Source organism: Chiloscyllium plagiosum, chromosome 19, assembly GCF_004010195.1.
Source record: "Chiloscyllium plagiosum isolate BGI_BamShark_2017 chromosome 19, ASM401019v2, whole genome shotgun sequence".
Classification (NCBI taxonomy): domain Eukaryota; kingdom Metazoa; phylum Chordata; class Chondrichthyes; order Orectolobiformes; family Hemiscylliidae; genus Chiloscyllium; species Chiloscyllium plagiosum.
The window spans coordinates 64,337,247-64,356,101 of record NC_057728.1 but is presented as its reverse complement, the minus strand read 5'-3'; the positions used below and the strand labels follow the sequence as shown (position 1 = coordinate 64,356,101).

Below are 18,855 nucleotides of genomic sequence, written 5' to 3'. Positions count from 1 at the left end.
GACCTGGTTATCTGTCCGTTTTTTTGTAGGTTCCTCAGTGTGTTGTTTATCCTATTGGTGAGCTGTGGGGTGGGGTCAAACTCCCTCTTTTGGTAGGTGTTGGTATCTGCAAGTAGTTGTTGTGCTTTTTGGATGTACTCTGCTTTGTCCAGGATGACCGTCATTCTGCCTTTGTCTGCTGGTAGTATGATTATGTTCTTATCGTTTCTTAGTGATTTTAGTGCTTCCCTCTCCTTGGTGTTGAGGTTATGTTTTTGTCTTTTCCTTGTTATCAGAGGTACAATACTTTGTCTCACTGTTTGTTGTGTCTCTTCTGTCAGTCCATTGTTCCTGAGTGTGCATTCTCGTGCTGCTAGGAAGTCTGCTGTCTTGGCGTCCCTGTGGTTGAAGTTGAGTCCCTTGGGCAGTATTGTTCTTTCTGTGTCTGTGAGCTGTCTGTGGGAGAGCTTTTTAACCCAGGTGTGTGTTGTGGTGTCCTCTTTGTTGTGTGTTAGTTTGGCCATTTTTTCTTTTAGTGCCATTTCTTTGCGGTGTGTGGTCCTGTTCTGTCCAATGGTGACGGCCTGTTCTATGGTCCGGATCCATTCCTGATTAGTGGATTTTGAAATTAACGACTTTTGGCGCGAAATTTCTTGTCTGTATTTGTGAAGTCTGTTGTGAGCGTCTGTAATCATTACCTGGATCATCCTGAGTCCGTTCTATCTGGCTGTGTCTCTGGCTTGTGGATTGTTGACTGGCGGTCTGTATCTGACACTTGGTGGAAGGATTCGATTCTTTCGGCATTCATGCAGGAACCGGAGTTATTCGTATGTGGCGCTTAGGCGGTTAGCGCAGGATTCCCATTTCCTGGCTTGTCGTAGCGTCTCTCGCCCGTAGGTGTTCAAATTTTGTGAGTCCAAAGTCAAAAACTTCCAGCTCGGCGAACAGAACCACAGCAACGAGCATCCGAGCTACAAATCTTCTCACAAACTTTGTGACAAAACATGTTGATGAAGGTAGAGCAATGGATATGGAATACTTGGATTTAGCAAGGCATTTGATAAGGTTCCCCATAGTAGGCTCATTCAGAAAGTATGGAAGCATGGGATACAGGGAAATTTGGCTGTCTGGATACAGTATTGGCTGGCCCATCGAAGACAGAGGATGGTAGAGTCATCGAGTTGTACAGCATGGAAACAGACCCTTCAGTCCAACTTATCCATGCTGATCAGGTATCTTAAATTAACCTAGTTCCATTTTCCACACTTGGAATATTGTGTTGAGTTCTGGTTGCCTCATTATTGGAAGGATGTGGAAGTTTTAGAGAGGTTGCAGAGGAGATTTATCAGGATGCTGCCCAGACTGGAGGGCATGTCTTACAAAGAAATGTTGAAGGAGCTAGGGCTTTTCGCATTGGAGTGAAGAAGGGTGAGAGGCAACTTTGAAAGAAGTGTGCAAGATGATGAGAGGCATAGACAGAGTGAGTGTATAGTCAGAGACTTTTTCCCATGGCAGAAATGGCTATTATGAGATGGCATAATTTTAAGGTGATTGGAGGAAGGTTTAGGGGAGATGTCAGGGGTAGGTTCTTTACACAGAGAGTGGTGGGTGTGTGGAATGCATTGGCCAGCAGTGGTAGTAGAGTCAGATACATTATTGACATCTTGGATACACACATGGATGATAGTAAAATGAAGGGTATGCAGGTTAGTTTGATCTTATAGTAGGATAAAAGGTCAGCACAACATCGGGGCTGAAGGGCCTGTAATGTTCTTTTTTCTATGTTCTAAAATGTGGAAGAGATAGTGGTAGAGGATTGGAAAAGTTTTAAAAGTGAACAGAAGATGAACAAAAAGTGATAAAGATGGAGAAAATAAACAACGGAAGCAAGCTAGCAAATAGCATAAAAATGAATAGTAAAACTTTATTTGAACGTACAAAAGGAAAAGTGAAGCTGAACCTAAATGCAGATTCCTTAGAGAATGAGGTGATAGAACAAACAAATGGTACAGCAGTTAATGCTTTGCATCAGTTTTCGTGGTATAGGACACTAACAGAATTCAAAATCTACTAAATAATCGAGGGGTTATGGGGAAGAGGCAAAGCAGAAATAAACAAAAAAATAATAATTAGGGTTTGCAGAGAAAGCAAGAGGGAATCTAATACGGACAATGCATGATAAGTCCTGTGGACTACTGTGCCTTAACCCTAGGATTTTAAAAAAAGTAACAAAGATAGTTACTGCACTGATGGTAATCCTCCAAGAATCCTTAGAGTTTTCCAGAGTAGTGAAAAACTGCCAATGTAATGTCTTTATTTAAATGTTAGGGAGCCAAAAAACAGGCACGTAAATGTTAGTCATCTTAACATCTATTATTAGAAAGCTGCTTAAGTCAAATATAAAGGATGTAGTAGTAAATCATTCAGAAGAAATACACAATATGGATCAATCAGATTCAAAATGGCTCTATCAAGAGGAAATCATGCCTGACCAATCTATTCTTTGGGGAGCTAACAAACATGATAGATAAAGGGGAAAACACTAAATGTAGTACATTTGGCATTTGATAAGGTACCACACATAAAACTATTCAACCAGGTCAGAGCCAATGTTGTTGGGAGTCGTCTATTAGCAAAGATGGTGTTGGCTAACTAATAGAAGACAGCAAGTTGGGCATTTCAGATAGCAACCTGTAACTATTGGGGCCCACAAGCATTAATGCCAAGGTCACAATTATTTACAATAAACATTAATGAGTTGGATGAGGAAAGTGAATGTACTATTAACAAATCTACAGATGACCCAAAAATACATGGGAAAACAAGTAGTGAGTAAAACACAAAGAATCTTGATAGATGTGGGGAAATTTCAGAAAGCTACAGTGTAGAGGAATGTGAGAATCTTTGAGCATAATCACAAAAAACTAACAGCTGAGTTCATTGGATATTGGGAAGGCAAATGGAAAGCTCTCATTCATTTCAAAGAGAGTGAAATATAAAAGTAGGAGTCTTACTAAAACTATACAAGGCACTAGTCAGAGACCTCTAAAATACTGTGGTCTGTTTTGGGCCCTTTAGCTAAGAATTTTTTATGAAGTAAGGTTGAGCTTGTGCTCATTGGAGTTTAGGAGAATAAGAAACACAAGATTCTTAGGGGACTTGACAGTGTGGATGTGGAGAAGTTGTTTCAACTTGTGAGAGAGTTTAGGGACCAGAGGACATATTCTCAGAATAAGGAGGTGGACATTTAAGACAGAGATGAGGAGGAATTTCATCTCTGAGGGTTGTTAAATTGTGGAATTCTTTACCACAGACAGCTGTTGAGGTTGGGTCACGATGTATATTCAGTGCTGATTTTTAAACAGTAAGGGAATCAAACGTTATGGGGAAGAGGCAGGAAAGTGGAAGTGACGATTATCAGATCAGCCATGATCCCATTGAATAGTGGAGCAGAATCAATGGGCTGAATGGCCTACTGCTGCTCCTATATGTTATGGTCTTTTCAATTGATGTATCAAGCAAAGATATTTTCCATTGCAGTCGATCTGGATTATTAGTATGAGTGTTCTTAACTACAATCTCCTTTATTTACTGCCTCAGGTTTGGAATCGTTCCTGTCATCCAACATTTACATTGATTCCCGTGTTGTCTTAATCCTAGATTCAGGAAGAAGTTTTAGACTTGAAATTATCATTAAATCACTAAGTATCTCTGGAACATCTGGACATTAAGAACTTTCCAGCAGACTCCTGCTCGTTGGCTACAGCTCCACCTTCACTGTTATCCCCTCCGGGCTGATCTCAAAACTGTGACCTTGGGCTCGGCTCCGGCCCCTGCAATTGGATCCCCAGCTTCCTGACCCACAGACAGCAATCAGCGAAGGTGGTAACTGCACCTCCTCCACAATAACACTCAACACTGGGACCCCACCCCCCTCCAAGGATGTGTCCTCAACCTCTACTGTACTACCTACACATCCATGATGGTGTTGCCAAATTCCAAATGAATACCATCTACAGGTTTGCTGCCAACACCGCCATAGTGGGACACATACCTAACAATGACGAGTCACAATACAAAAGAGAGAGAGGGCTTGGTGACCTGGTGCAATGGGAACAACCTCTCTCTCAATGTCAGCAAAACTAAAGAACTGATCATTGATTTTAGAAATAGATTTCTTATAGTGTGGAAACAGGCCCTTCGGCCCAACAAGTCCACACCGATCCTCTGAAGAACAACCCACCCAGACCCATTCCCCTACATTTACCCCTTCACCTAACACTATAGACAATTTAGCGTGGCCAATCCACCTGACCTGCACATTTTTGGACTATGGGAAGAAACCGGAGCACCCGGAGGAAACCCACGCAGACACGGGGAGAATGTGCAAACTCCACACAGAGAGTCGCCTGAGGCAGGAATTGAACCCGGGTCTCTGGCGCTGTGAGGCAGTAGCACTAACCACTGTGCCACCGTGTTGCCCAGGAGAATACGCCCCCATCTACATCAACGGAGCAGAGGTTGAGAGGGTGGAGAGCATTAAGTTCCTCAGAGTGATGATAACCAACAACCTGTCCTGGGGTTCCCACGTAGATGCAACAGTCAAGAAGGCACAACAACATCTCTTCTTCTTCAGGCAACTCGACATGTTCATAAGGACCCTCACCAATTTCTACAGATGCACCATAGAAAGCATACTGTCCGAGCTAGTACCTTCTTTATAATATCTATGATACTCACTGTCCATTCAAGATAAAAGGGAACAGGATGCATTTTCTTCAAGGAAATCTCCCACCCAGAGTGCAATGTGCACCTTTGTCACCCTCAATGCTTCCTGCAAGTGTCATTCAACATGGAGTACCATTTCCTCAGCCGAGGGGGGATGGTACATGGTCATTAGAAGGAGATTTCCTTGCCCATGTTTAACCTGATGCTATGAGACTTCATGGAGTCCAAAGTCAATGTTGAGGACTCCCAAGACAACTTCCTCTCAACTATATACCACTCTGTCACACCTCTACTGGACCTGTTCCACTGGTGGAGAAAGTGAGGTCTGCAGATGCTGGAGATCAGAGCTGGAAATGTGTTGCTGGAAAAGCGCAGCAGGTCAGGCAGCATCCAGGAAACAGGAGAATCGACGTTTCGGGCATAAGCCCTTCTTCAGGATTCCTGAAGAAGGGCTTATGCCCGAAACGTCGATTCTCCTGTTTCCTGGATGCTGCCTGACCTGCTGCGCTTTTCCAGCAACACATTTCCAGCTCTGTTCCACTGGTGTCCTGCCTCTGTTACTCCCTGTCTGGATGCATTCAGGGATCTGTGGATGTACACACCACAGTTCCTCTTATCCTGCATACTTCCTAGAATCCTACCATTCACATGTACTCTCTTGCCTTGTCAGTCCTCCCATTACCTCAAACAATCTTTTTACAAAATGGTCCATTATACAAAGGTTATTGCTCTGGTTTGAAATAAGAAGATCAAAACTCTGATTTATTTATATATCGAAACCATACAAATAAATAAATCTGAAATTAATAACCACCTCTAAATAATCACCTTGTAAAATCAAAAATAGTCATGGCACAAACCAGTTCCAGATGTGACCTCTTACTTTAAAGGACCCAATTATCAATATTCAATGTTGAAAATTTTTCCAACATTGCAGCAGAGCAGTAACTTAGCTAATGAATTTTTAAAATCAATTTTTTAAGTTTTATTAAGTTCTTTATTTTTTACCTTCAGAAGTTTTATAGATAAAAAGTACTTCTCCAAAACACTTAAAAATAAATCTTCCAGGGATTAGCAAGATTTCATAATGAAACTTACATTCTTTGTCCAATTGATCATGTCTATGATATTCAAGATAAAAGGGAACAGGATGGATTTTCTTCAAGTATCTTTTAAAGCTGGTGTTGTAAATTGAATATGTTAATGTGTCACTCTTTAGACAAAAGCATAACCTTCCTTTTTGGCTTTATGGATCCCATTCTATTCATTAAGACTGCTGCTGATTTAGATATCTGAAGGCTGCAATTGAAAGAAACTCATTAGGGATTTAGATTGAAGAAAATGATCAGTTCGCCTCTTGGGGTGATGAATCAGCTTCCAATCTTTCAGATATGACATACCTGGTCCCCTAGATGGGTTTCTGCAGGAGGCCGATTAATGAAGGTAAAAGGATAAAAAGGGAGACTTGTCTCCTCTCAGGTGCCTCAGGTTCTGTACAGAAAACACCTTTAGCTTGAGGCAGGATTAGTGCAAGAATGAATGCCTCGGTTTACATAGCTCTGTTTATTTCTGTGTTGTTCTCTGCAGAACTCACCATTTCATCTGCTGTGGGACAATTGGAAGAAAGCAAGGTGCTGCAGAATGACTTTAACCAAGAAATATTGGCAAACGCTGGTCTACCAAAGCAACCGAGGTCTTCAGGCTTGTTCAAACCCTATCAGCTCCTGGAACCGGACAAAGTAAACTCAGAAGTATGACTTATCGCAGTAAACTTTTGCTTAAAATATTTAACTGATTCTTTCATTATCAGAAGGAAAATGTGTTCAATTAACCTTAAAATGTTTTAACATAAGTTGTTAAATGTTTATTTGCTCCTTCAGCCTTCAAGGACACATCAGGAAGTTATTTGGGAGAATGAGCAGCTCCCTCTTGTTTGAGGAGTAGTCTTAATGGGACAAATAAGGAAAACCATTTCCACTGCCAGAGGGCTATTTGGCTCGTTGTGTATATTTAACCAATTCTCATTTTATAGTTCCTATTATATCGGTTTCTATAGGTAAAACATGCCAGCTCACAATTTTTTCTCAGCTCCTGCACTATATCTAATAGTAATTATCTTAAATCTGTGCCCCCTAGTTACTGATCTTCTGGAAACAATTTCTTGTTACATATTCTATGAAATGCTTGCAACTTTGTTCACTACCATTATTACTTTTTTTTAAAAAAGGCTTTCTCTATTGTAAGAAGAGTTCCAGTTACTCTAGACTTCCCACATCCCACTGTCTGCCTTTATAGCTCCCTCTCTGATAGTTCTCCACTTGTCCCTTTGTTAAACTTGAAAGGGTTCAGAAAAGATTTACAAGGATATTGCTGGGGTTGCATGGTTAACAGACTGAGTAGGCTGGGGCTGTTTTCCCTTGAGTGTCGGAGGCTGAGGGGTGACCCTATAGAAGTTTATAAACTAGTGGGTATAGATCAAGACTGAGCGGGGAAAGATTTAAAAGGGACCTAACGGGCAATGTTTTCATGCAGAAGGTAGTGTGTGTATGGAATGAGCTGCCAGAGGAAGTGATGGAGGCTGGTACAATTACAGTTTTTAAAAGGATTTGGATAGGAAGGGTTTACAGGGATATGGGCCAATGCTGGCAATTGGGACTAGATTAATTTAGGATATCTGGTCAGCATGGAAGAGCTGGAGCGAAGGGTCTGTTTCTATGTTGCATATCTCTACGACTCGGTCTTAAAGTCAGTGACACAGATCATAATTGTTTTGCCTACTGTAAGGTCTCTATCTTTGGATTGATGTTCAGTTTGCCCACTTTACAATCCTTTGAAATGACCTCAGGGTGTTCTGTCCACACAGAATGTGCTAGAAAATGCATGTTTTTGTTGTTGCAAAAATCACTCTTGTCTTTGGTCTAGGATTTAGGTTTTGGAATGGACCCCAAAATTATTCAACCACCTTTTATGACTGCTGGCCAGAGATTATTTAAACGACTTTTCACCTTGCATGAGCCAATGAAAAAGCCTCTGTACCTCTCAGCCAAGAGGATGGATGCTCCTGAAAACTCCAATCAACTGGAACAGTTTGAGATGTTAGAGGCACATCGAGCCAATAACGATGGAGAAAATGGAGCTCTGCTTCCTGTGGGCAGGAGAGATTTTGACAGTAAGTGGTATGCTGAAATGGCTGTTGAGTTGATATACTGGGGGAAGATGGGCAAGTCGCAGAATATTATTAATTGAGCAATCTGCATCGGTTTTAATTTTGATTCACACAAATTTGCTTCATTTTCCAAAGCTTCTGTAGCTGGTGGATAAATTATGCAGTGGTTTTATCTCCTGTGGTGACTGACCCCAGAGTGTCACTTTTCTAGATGAATCCAGTCTGTCCAAAACTGCAAATGGCCAGAACTGTTTACCCCATACTAGTATGTAGGCTGGCGAACAAACACCAATCACATCATTTTTAGTGTCATTTTGGCACCCACATAAGAATTGGGGGGGGAAGCTCAAAACCTGGTGTTGAATGTAGGAATATGAATAGGATTTTATTTGATGTATTACTGCACTGTACCTCTGTACAGGTGACAAAGTGTTGTCTTATGTGCTTCACAGGAAGTTAGCACCATAGAAGTGCAACAGGGTAGCAGAGCAAAGTGCAGGATACAACTGTTGAGTAGGCCATTCAGCCCACCAAATCCACCTTGTCATTCAACATAATGGCCAAATAAATACCTCTTTCACACATTCCTTAGGCACAGGACCTCAGTCAATGAGGCAACACAGTACTGAGGGAGTGCTGCACACTAGCAGGTTCACCTTTCAGATGAGAAATTAAAATCAAAGTCTGGCAGCATTATATTCAAGCTAGGTATATTTAAGAGGGAGCTGGACGTGGCCCGTACAGCTAAAGGGAGCATGGGGTATGGAGGGAAAATGGGAATGGGATACTGAAACTGAGAGACTAGCCACAATCAAACTGGATAATGGTGAAAGTTCAAATGGCCTAACCCTGCACCTATTCTCTATATCAGTCCCAAGTCAAAATTTAACTGACTGTTTACCATCCTGGCAGTTGTAAAACACAGATGTTGGAAATCTGGCTCCCACATATATCTGCGCAGCAGTGGGACTGAAAATTCAAAATTATACCATTAAGAGAGTTGATGAAAGAGCATAGCTCTTTGTATCCATAATAGGGCTTTCCAAAATCAACTCTCATTAATACTGTTACAGCATCAAACAAAAACTGCAATGTCTCAACATTTTGTGTCTGTTACTCTAAGTTGTGTTGGGCAGGTCACCAGACAGAAATTGCTTGTTTTTTTTTTCAAAATACTGCCTTGGGATTGTCAGCATCTAATGTGTGGTTCAGGGCCTTGATTTAATGTCTCTTGTATGAAAGATGTTACCTCCAAAAGCAGAGCACTGGGACAAGAGGAAGCCATTTCAGCCCCTCAAGTCAGTGGTCATTCATTTTGATTACAGTTGATGTGTATCTGGACTCCATCTACCCATCCAGTAAAACCGAGATCCAAATATCCAAGGTTTTGTTTTGAAAATTTCAATTGATTCACCCAAGCTCTCCCCCGCCATCCCCACACTACAACCCACTCAGTTTCAAGAGATTGTTGGAGGGTTAAAGAGAGTGTTCCAGATCCCCACAACTCCTTATATAAAGGGAGTGCTTCCTGACTGTAGTTCCAAATGACCTGGCTTTCATCTTAAGATTAAAGTGCCTTGTTTTGCTTTATGTAGGTGGTTCTAGATTGATTCCCTGCCTACTCAGAATCTAAAAGGTTACAGGAGGGATAGACAGGAACAAGCATCCGATACACAAACAAATCCACCATGGTCTTATTGACTAGCAGAGCATGCTGGAGGGCTGAATGGCCTATTCCTGTTCCCAATTTAGACGTTCTAGACTCTCCCAGACACCCGCAACCAGGCGAGAGTGTTTCTACCCATAAGTGCCGTTACTTTTTTTTTTTTGAAAATAAAGGTAACCCACCACCCAAATAATCTATTCACCAAATCAACAATTAACAAGCACTGCAGGGGCAAAGCAACAACAAAAGTGAAGGCAGAGAAGGATGAGACGAAGAAGATTAAATTAAAATGGTGTTAGCAGGGAAAGAGAACGCACGCCAGCCCTTACGGTGCCCATCTCTAATTGTCTCACAGGCACTGGATGCTCCCTCCCATGCCTGGGCACCCAGGCACAAACATATACTCTGAAAAATCTTAGAGTCCCTATAGTCTGGAAACAGGCCATTCAACCCAATGAGTCCACAGTGACCCTCCGAAAAGCATCCCACTACCCTATCCCTGCATTTCCCTACAGCCTACGCACAATCTACACATCCCTGAACATGGGGTAATGCAGCATGGCCAATCCACCCTAACCTGTGCATCTTTGGACTGTAGGAGGAAAGACAGACAGACAGACAGACAGACAGACAGACAATCACTGGAGGGTGAAATCGAACCCAGGTCCCTGGTGCTGAGGCAACAGTGCTGACCACCAAGCCACCCTCAAGAGGGGCAGATAGTAGGGAATGACTCTCCCCTGCATGGCCTAATGCCTAGATCAGTTGACCACTTAAACTAGGCCCAGGAGCAGGCTTAAAATGTATTAAATCAACCACATCAATTAGTTCACCCCTTTATCTAAACACAATCTGTGGGCGGAACGGTGGCACAGTGGTTAGCACTGCTGCCTCACAGCGCCAGAGACCCGGGTTCAATTCCCGCCTCAGGCGACTGTGTGGAGTTTGCACATTCTCCCCGTGTCTGCGTGGGTTTCCTCCGGGTGCTCCGGTTTCCTCCCACAGTCCAAAGATGTGCAGGGTCAGGTGAATTGGCCATACTAAATTGCCCGTAGTGTTAGGTTATGGGTAAAATGTATGGGTGGGTTTCGCTTCGGCGGGTCGGTATGGACTTGTTGGGCCGAAGGGCCTGTTTCCACACTGTAATCTAAAAAACAAGGATGTACAAATCCATTACTGTGGCCTTATAACATTCCCTTTCGAGACAGTATCATTTGGAAGGGTCTAACTGTATTGGAGAAAAAGCCTGAGGATTGCTACTTCAGTGGACTCAGAAGACCTTGGGTTCAAGTCCCAATTCAAAAAAGGTACAACAAGCTGCAGTCCAGGATCTCATTCTCAACTCTTTCTATTTTCTTTCCTCTATCACACAGTGCTCCGTTGCATGCTGGGAAGAGTTTATCGACCCTGCTGGCAAAACTGACGGCCTGGTTACAGCCTCAATATTTGGTGAAACTTTAACACCCCGTTATCGGACTGTGACTGTGCATTCATAAGTGATTGAAACTGTGCACTTAGACTTTCATGTAATTTATTCTGCATCTTTTAAACAGTGAAAGCTTTAAGCTGAAATTGTTCTTGAACTTTAGTGTATTTAAAAAAAATAAAATTTTGAACATTCTACGTTCATAAATCACAAGAGTGTTGCCTGCGTACTGCATTTTGAAAACAAGTTCACACAAATTACACAACTGATCAATGACTTGACATTTGAAAATCTCATCTAGTTTTGAAAAGAGGACAGAAAAAAATCCTAAACCCTAAAGAAATTGGTGAGTTTTGATTGTCCGGCAATTAACTTATTCTTGGCCTTAGTTCGGACAGTCTTTGTAGTCTTCCCCATTTTCCTCTCCAGTGAGGCAGGGGGACAGTTAGGTAGTTCATTTTCACAGCCCATATCATTATCAAATTCCATGCATTTCCGCTTTGACACCTTCCTGCTGCCTTTCCGATTTCCAACTTCCTCATTCCTAGCTTTCCCGAGAATTGCTTCATGTCCTCGTTTCCTTGGTAATTCCAACTGTCCTGCCGATGGTGGTAATATTTGAGAGGATTCAACTTGAAGGGAACAGAGAAGAGGAGGGAAATCTTAAAATTAGACAATGCCAGGCAACTTGCAAATTTTAAATTATAAAGTAAATTACTCAACATTTCTCCAGTGCATTTAAGGATGGGTAATAAACGCTGGCTAAACCAACGACAGCCATATCCCACGGATTTAGCCCTGCAAAATTCTTCTGTATCTTTACGCAAAATTCCTATTTTCAAAATTCCAGGTTGTAACAACTTGCTGCCTGAAAGCCATAATATTCTATATAGGAGCAGAAGTAGGCCATTCAGCCCATTGAGTTCAGTCCATCATTCAATGAGATTTGGGGTGATAGAACATTACAGCGCAGTACAGGCCCTTCGGCCCTCAATGTTGCACCAACCTGTGAAACCAATCTGAAGCCCATCTCACCTACACTATTCCATTGTCATCCATATGTTTATCCAATGACCATTTAAATGCTCTTAAAATTAATGAGTCTACTACTGTTGCAGGCACTGCATTCCATGCCCCTAGTACTCCAAGTAAAGAAACTACCTCTGATATCTGTCCTATATCTATCACCCCTCAATTTAAAGCTATGTCCCCTCATGTTAGCCTTCATCTGAGGAAAGGCTCTCACTGTCCACCTTATCTAACCCTCTGATTATCTTAGGATGTCTCTAAGGAGTCACCTTTCAACCTTCTTTCTAATGAAAAGAGCCTCAAGTCCTTCAGCCCTTCCTCGTAAGACCTTCTCTCCATACCAGGCAACATCCTAGTAAATCTCCCCTGAACCCTTTCCAAAGCTTCCACATCCTTCCTATAATGCAGTGAAAAGAACCGGATGCAATACTCCAAGTGCAGATCTGATCTCCCACAACTCCACTTTCCTGCCTTTCCCCCATAACCCTGGATTCCTTTCCTGATTAAAAATCTCTCAGCCTTGAATAGATTTAATGGCCCAGCCCTGTCAGCCTTCTACAGTAAAGAATTCCACAGCTTATTTTGCTTAAGATCTGGAATTCCTGACCCAAACCTCTAACTCTCACCCTTTAGTACTTTATTCACTGGAATTTAGAAGAATGAGGGAAGATCAAATTGAGGTATTCAAGATGATAAAAGGTGTGGATAAAATAGATGTGGAGCAGATGCTTTCTCTTGTGGGCGTTCTCAGGTGAGACGTCATAGCCTTAGGATAAGGGGTAACAAATTTAAAACAGTTGCGAATCTGTGGAATTTGCAACCCCAAAGTGGGTTGGATGCTGGGACAAGGAGTACATTTAAGAAGGAGGAGTTGGATTTTTCATTGGTATTCGGTTGAAGGGTTATGGGGAGAAGGCAGGAAAATGGGAGTGAGAAATATATCAGCCATGATTGAAAGGTAGAGCAGTCTCAATGGGCTGAATGGCCTCATTCTGCTCCTACATCTTATGAACTTCTGAAAAATCCATCTCTTTGGCAAAAACCTTTGGTCACCTGCCTTAAAGTCTGCTTCTGTGGCTCAGACTTTTTCCTTTTTCCCTGAAAACTCTCCTGAACAACATTGGGATGTTTGACCAATCTAAGGTGCTGCATCAATCCAAGTTGTTGTGTCCTCTGCTTACCGACACTCCTGCTGGTGGAAATCATTTCCAAACAGCCAATCAAATAGCTTCTGAGGAGTGTGACATGACCCCACAGAGGAGATTATCCCAGTGTTAAATAACTCCTACATGAAGGAGGACTTCCTAACAGCAGACCTTAACTGGTTTTCCATCAACTGTTGTCCCACATTCTCTTGCATGAGGTGAAGTTTAACCATTCCATTTTCATACATCTCTATTGGGGAGCTCTCACCCACTGTCTAAGGCTCTAAGGTTTAACACCCTGTCCTCCTGTATTTCAGCTCTAACACTAAGACTTGCACTACTTTGCTATTTATCTATGTTTGGGAAAACTAGCACCCATGTATTCCAAGATTACTTCCCAAAAATGTTGCATATTTGAGATCATTAATTACTTAGTAAGCTCCTGCATTGTTTGGGGTGAGTTAGAAAGTAGAATGGATGAAAGTGGGCAATCCACTCTCCCATGGAATTGTCACTTTGGGGAGATGCAGGTGTGTGTACACACGTATGCTTGCAATCAGTTTCATGCAGCATTTATACATCATAGTAGCTGCCTCACACCCAAATTTGTTCTATTTCCACCATGGCTGGTCAAATTTGAATTTATTAAAATTCAGGAATATAAAGCTACTCTAATGATGACCAACTAAAAACCCATCTGATTCATTGGAAACCTCCAGGCAAGGAAATCTGCCATCCTTACCTGGTCTGATCAAACTGGACTCCAGTCACACAGCAATGGGTTTGACCGTCTGGATAGTAGGAATGGGCAGTAAATGGTGGCCCAGCCAGACTGTTTAAGGATGGCAGATCTCCTTCTCTGGAGGGTTTCAGTAAATTAGTTTTTTTTTTTAAAAAGGATTGATGGTCATCATTAAAATACCTTTCTCTTCTAGAATTTTATTAAGTTCAAATTTCACCAGCCATGAGTAAATATAATAAAAACTTCATCAACATATTCTATTTCTTTCTCCTTGGTGTTTATTCAGCTTCCCCTTAAAATGTATCTATTCTAACAAAGGATCAAGAGTAGACCACCCAGTCCCTAAAGACTGTTCCACTATTCAATTTGATCATGGTGGATCAGATTTCCCCCCATTCATGCTCTACCCCCGATATTCTTGATAAGCAAGGCAGTCAAAGGTTGTGTCTACGTTTTCAAACATTTCCAAAAGATTCAAACAGAAAAAATCCTCACCTGTCTTAAACAGTGACCCTACTTATTTTGAAACGGCAATCCTTGGTTCAAGGTTCCCCCACAAGAGGGGATCGCTTTACCACATCCAACCAGTCAAAACGGTAGGACCTTTTCTGTTTCAATTAAATCAGTTTTTACTCTGGTGGATAAAAGTCTCGCCTGTCCAACCTTGCCTCATCAGACATATAGCCCTTTCCAATTGCTGTTTACTCAACCACTCCTCATTCTCATCCCACTTTGGCTCGAAAAGGTGTTCTAGTTTTTGGATTTAACAGCAACTACAGCAACACTAAACCAACAGCCCACAGGTCTCCCAGAAATTGAAAGGAAAGCTGGAAGTAATATGTAACAGTCCCTTTAAAAGCTAAATCATTGTGTGCAGCCGATTTTGTCAAGGAATTTAAAACATTTTGCACAATATTTATCACGTGTGTACTCAGCCACACAATAGGAAAGAGCAGAAATAGCAAACATCAAAACATTTTGCATCACACAAAGACCTGCAACTTTACAATACTACAGTAATATGGGCCTCGAAGATCTCAGCTGTAAATTCCCTATGGAGTTTCTCCACAGTCAATTGATTAACAAGTTGCTTTGGGCACAAGTTGCTGTGAAGAGAATGTTAACCCTGTAGGGTTTTCCAGTGGTCAAAATTTGCAACTGCACTGTGACCGTTGACACAGGAGAATTGAAAGGGAGGTACTGGCATAGTAACTGACAATAGTCAGTGCTGACATAAAGAGGCTGACAAGCAAAGATAGTGGACAGAAAATTTTCAACCTGGTGATTTTTGTCTTAAGTAAAAAAAAAAAGATTTATGATGCTATCCCTTTACCTTCAACAGATTCATCATCACAGAACATCGTGACAGCTGGTCTTGGTGCAGGTTGGACACAAGTTGGAGCCTGGCCAAAGCGGAGATCATCACAATGTTTGATGCTTGCTGCAGATTCCTCTTTATATGTACAAGAGAACTGTGACTTGATTAAAGTATGCTTCACCTGAAATATTCAAATAAAATCTCATTGGTGGCACTGAACACATAGCTGTCCCGTGTTGTGGGGAAGACAAAACCCCCTCAAAATATTTTAAGATAGCCTAGAACCTAGCCTTTTTATTTTTTAAAAAGGCAACTGTAAAGCATTGTGTTCCAGATGTAAATCAATTGGTCAAACTGCCTGGCTTAAAGTAAAACATACTTTATTCTTATGCTAAGATACAAACAAAAGAAATAAGAATTGGACCTGGCTAACTCTACTGGAAAACTTAGCAGACTAATAAATTAGTTCATGACTAAACAGTAAATGTTGTAATATAGTAACAATCACATAATCACACCCTTGGCAAAGGCAAATTCAATAAAATAGATTTTCTCACATGCAATTCTCTAGTTCAAGACAGAGCATTAAGAGAAAACTCGGACCGAGAACTGAAGTGCTTTTCTGCAGCAAGGAGACATGTATAGCAGCTTCCAAACCCCAACAGCGACTGAATGTCAAACTAAAATCCTGGTTCTGTGGGAGCTTGACTCCACCCCTTTCTTGCTGCTTCTATTGTTCCAACTTTTTTTTTTCAAACCTAAAGCTAGCTGCATTGTTAGGCTCTGAGCAGACAACTTGGCTCCTAGTTTATACCATTTCCTTTCAAAAGAAAAACAGAACAAATCTTTCTTAAAGGCACATCTTATAACACTCCCCCAACCTTAAGAAAAAAAATGAACTATCAATATACAAAGATGACTTCATTTGTACATGATTGTCAGGAGTGCTTCACATTTATGAAAGGATGGAATAGGCTTGATAGTAGCAATTCGGGCAAGGCAGTGACAATAGCACTGACCCTCCATCAGCACCACGGTCCCTTGGCACTGCACTGCCAGTCTAGTTTACATATCCCAATCTCTGCCCTGGGTCTTGACCCATGGTCTCCAGATGCTGCCAGACAAGTTGTAGAAAGCAAGGAGGAATAATGTCCCACAATAGCAGCCAGAAAGAGTATCACTGGTGACAGACAAGACCACCTTAGCTCTGGAGAAAAATGTTCTATTCACTTTGGATTGCAGACAAAGAATTCAATAAAATAAACCCAAGGAGCCTGATTAAATAGATCTTCTGTAAAAGTACGGTAAGGTCTGCCCAAGAACTGCTGGCAAAAGCTTTAAAAAAAAAAGAAAAAAGTCTCCCATTACACTTGGGATGAGTAAAACCACAGAAATATTCCTATTTGTTTTTAGAAAATGACATTAAGATGAATCAATGAGTGCACAGCAGGATTTCATAATTGAAAATAATGATCATTGCTGTAATGTAATCAACGATATTAGCTTAATGTAGTAAAGTTTAACAATACCTTGGCAAGGCTCTCTTTCTGAATTCTTTTCTGAACACGATGGTACAAAGGTTTTGGCAATAAGCTGCTTGATTGAGTTGGAGACCTAGAATAGAGAGATGATTTGAAAGGATTAACTGCAGAGAGGTTAGTGAGGTGGCATTCTGTGATCCTGAGTCTACCATCAAGGTGCCAACTATCAGCCACAATGCAAAATGGGAGAAGCTAAATGAGGAGCATATGCACTGACAGTTTCAGGAAACATTAATGTGGAGAGTAGAATATTGCAATTAAAGCAAGGTTTGGTCAAAAGGTCAGTCTCAAGACATTAAGGGAAAGGAAGAGACACTCATCCCTAGTTGCCCTTAAGGTGCTGGTGAGCTGCCTTCTTGAACCGCTGCTGTCCACGTGCAGTGGGTACAGTTTTGACCCAGTTACACTAAACAAATGGTGATATATTTCCAAGTTAGGATGGTATGGGGGCTCAGGGGGGAACTCCTATTGATGAATGGTTGTGTGGTACAGACTTCTGTTCTTTGTATCAACTGTAAAATGCCAACTGTGCCTCCAAGTCAGTTCAGAGTCACAAAGAATTTGGGGTCCAACTCCATTCCCAAAACTTGAGCATACAATCCACCCTCAGACTGCACAGTCAGAGGGACAACTATCAGCTGCAAACAAAAAACATTGCTGCTTTTCTGGGTGGATGTGAAAGAGTCAGCGACAATAACTTGAAGAACAAAAAAAGGTCACCCTGGTATCCTGGACAATGGTCATCCCTCAATCAACATAATCGGGTTAGTAGTGGAGAGCTTGCTTTGTGCTAATGACGCTGTTTGTGTTTTATATATAACAAAAGGTGGCAGCATTTCAGGAACTACTTAACTGGCAGTTCTTTCCTTATTAATCAATGTTAACTGAAATATAAAGCAGCCTCATACCTGAACAGGGTCAGCATGCATGGAACGCCAAAGATGCTGTCAGGTTGTTCAGTGCCATAGAGCAGCTCAGCCTTGCCTTCACTTGGAGGCCGAGCGGCTTCTTCATCCAGCAGCGCTATCAAAGCTTTCACCGTTCTCCGACCACCGTATGCTGTGGCATGGTTGATAGCATAAACCTTGGGCTAACAAAAGTATTTACCAAAGGAAAGAATAAGACCAATTGTAAAATAAAAAGAAACAAACATTCAGGCAACCACAGGTGTGCTGGCTCTTTGCTGGAACTGTCCTAATGAGTCCCACCCACAGAGCTCTGCAAAAGTTTGCTTTTCATGTATTTAATCAATTCCCTTTAATACCGAAACCGCTCCCACTGGCTTTCTAAGGCAGCAAATTCCAGATTCATAAATTGAGAAGATATGCAAACTTACAAAATAGAAGGAAGGCTATTCTGCCCTGCGAGTCCATTTGACTATTCTGTAAGATTATGGCTGATCTGTATGGCATTTTTTATTTCATTCATGGGAATCCCTAAATGGGCCAACACTTGTTACCCATCCCTAATTGAGAGATGGTTATGGAGGGTAAGCTGCCTTCCAGAACTGTGTTGTAGCCCATGTGCTGTGGACAGACCCACAATCCTATTAGGGAGGGAGTGTGCTGACTTCTACTCTCCCACCCGGCCTCAATAACCTTCGAATCTCCTGCCAACAGAAAGTATGCACCTTTTAAAAATATCTCCGCAAACTCTGTAAACATTGGACCATCTTTTGGAGTAACTGGAACCAGGGCCACGTGGATCTCTGATGATGAGATCACTGATTGGGGCTGTTAACCTGGGCTAATCAGGGAGCCCTGGCTGACAGATATAAACAGGAGCTTTCCCTTGTAAAATTGCTGTTAAATACAGCTGTAAATGTTAACTGTTTTTGGTAAACTTTTGTAATTTGTTTAATTAAAAAAAAAGAGATTCAGAGTCTCCTCAGTTTAAAAAAAAACAAACAGGAGCTTCAGGTAGTCTCCTCAGTTTAGGGTCACAGCCCAAGTTCACTGCACACATAAACAAAGGGTGACTTAGTGACAGGATACCAGCCTCTGTGCAATTATTTCACCTTCCATATATTTCAATTTGTTCATCATACTCATTCCTTTTCTCGTTTCGGAGCATGTAGTAGGGAGCAGTTTTGTAGGCAGCATCAGCTGGCACAGG

General features: G+C 41.7%; 2 protein-coding genes across 3 annotated transcripts in view; one reads left to right on the top strand and one right to left on the bottom strand.

Moving 5' to 3' along the window:
- The first annotated feature begins 6,178 nt into the window (after nt 1-6,178).
- pmch (pro-melanin-concentrating hormone) lies at nt 6,179-11,002 on the top strand. Its single transcript, XM_043708755.1, has 3 exons — nt 6,179-6,458; nt 7,630-7,876; nt 10,913-11,002. The coding sequence occupies exons 1-3, from the start codon at nt 6,243-6,245 to the stop codon at nt 10,960-10,962; spliced, it is 513 nt and encodes a 170-aa protein (XP_043564690.1). The 5' UTR covers nt 6,179-6,242; the 3' UTR covers nt 10,963-11,002.
- A 51-nt stretch (nt 11,003-11,053) lies between these two features.
- Nucleotides 11,054-18,855, bottom strand: part of LOC122559343 (PARP1 binding protein) — a 48,466-nt gene continuing 40,664 nt past the window's right edge. For both annotated transcript variants that reach the window (XM_043708752.1, XM_043708753.1), the window contains 4 exons: nt 17,649-17,830; nt 16,729-16,813; nt 15,215-15,380; nt 11,054-11,597 (listed from right to left, as the gene is read on the bottom strand). In XM_043708752.1, coding sequence (XP_043564687.1) covers nt 11,293-11,597; nt 15,215-15,380; nt 16,729-16,813; nt 17,649-17,830 — 738 coding nt within the window. In that variant the 3' untranslated portion in view covers nt 11,054-11,292. The remainder of the gene's footprint in view (nt 11,598-15,214; nt 15,381-16,728; nt 16,814-17,648; nt 17,831-18,855) is intronic.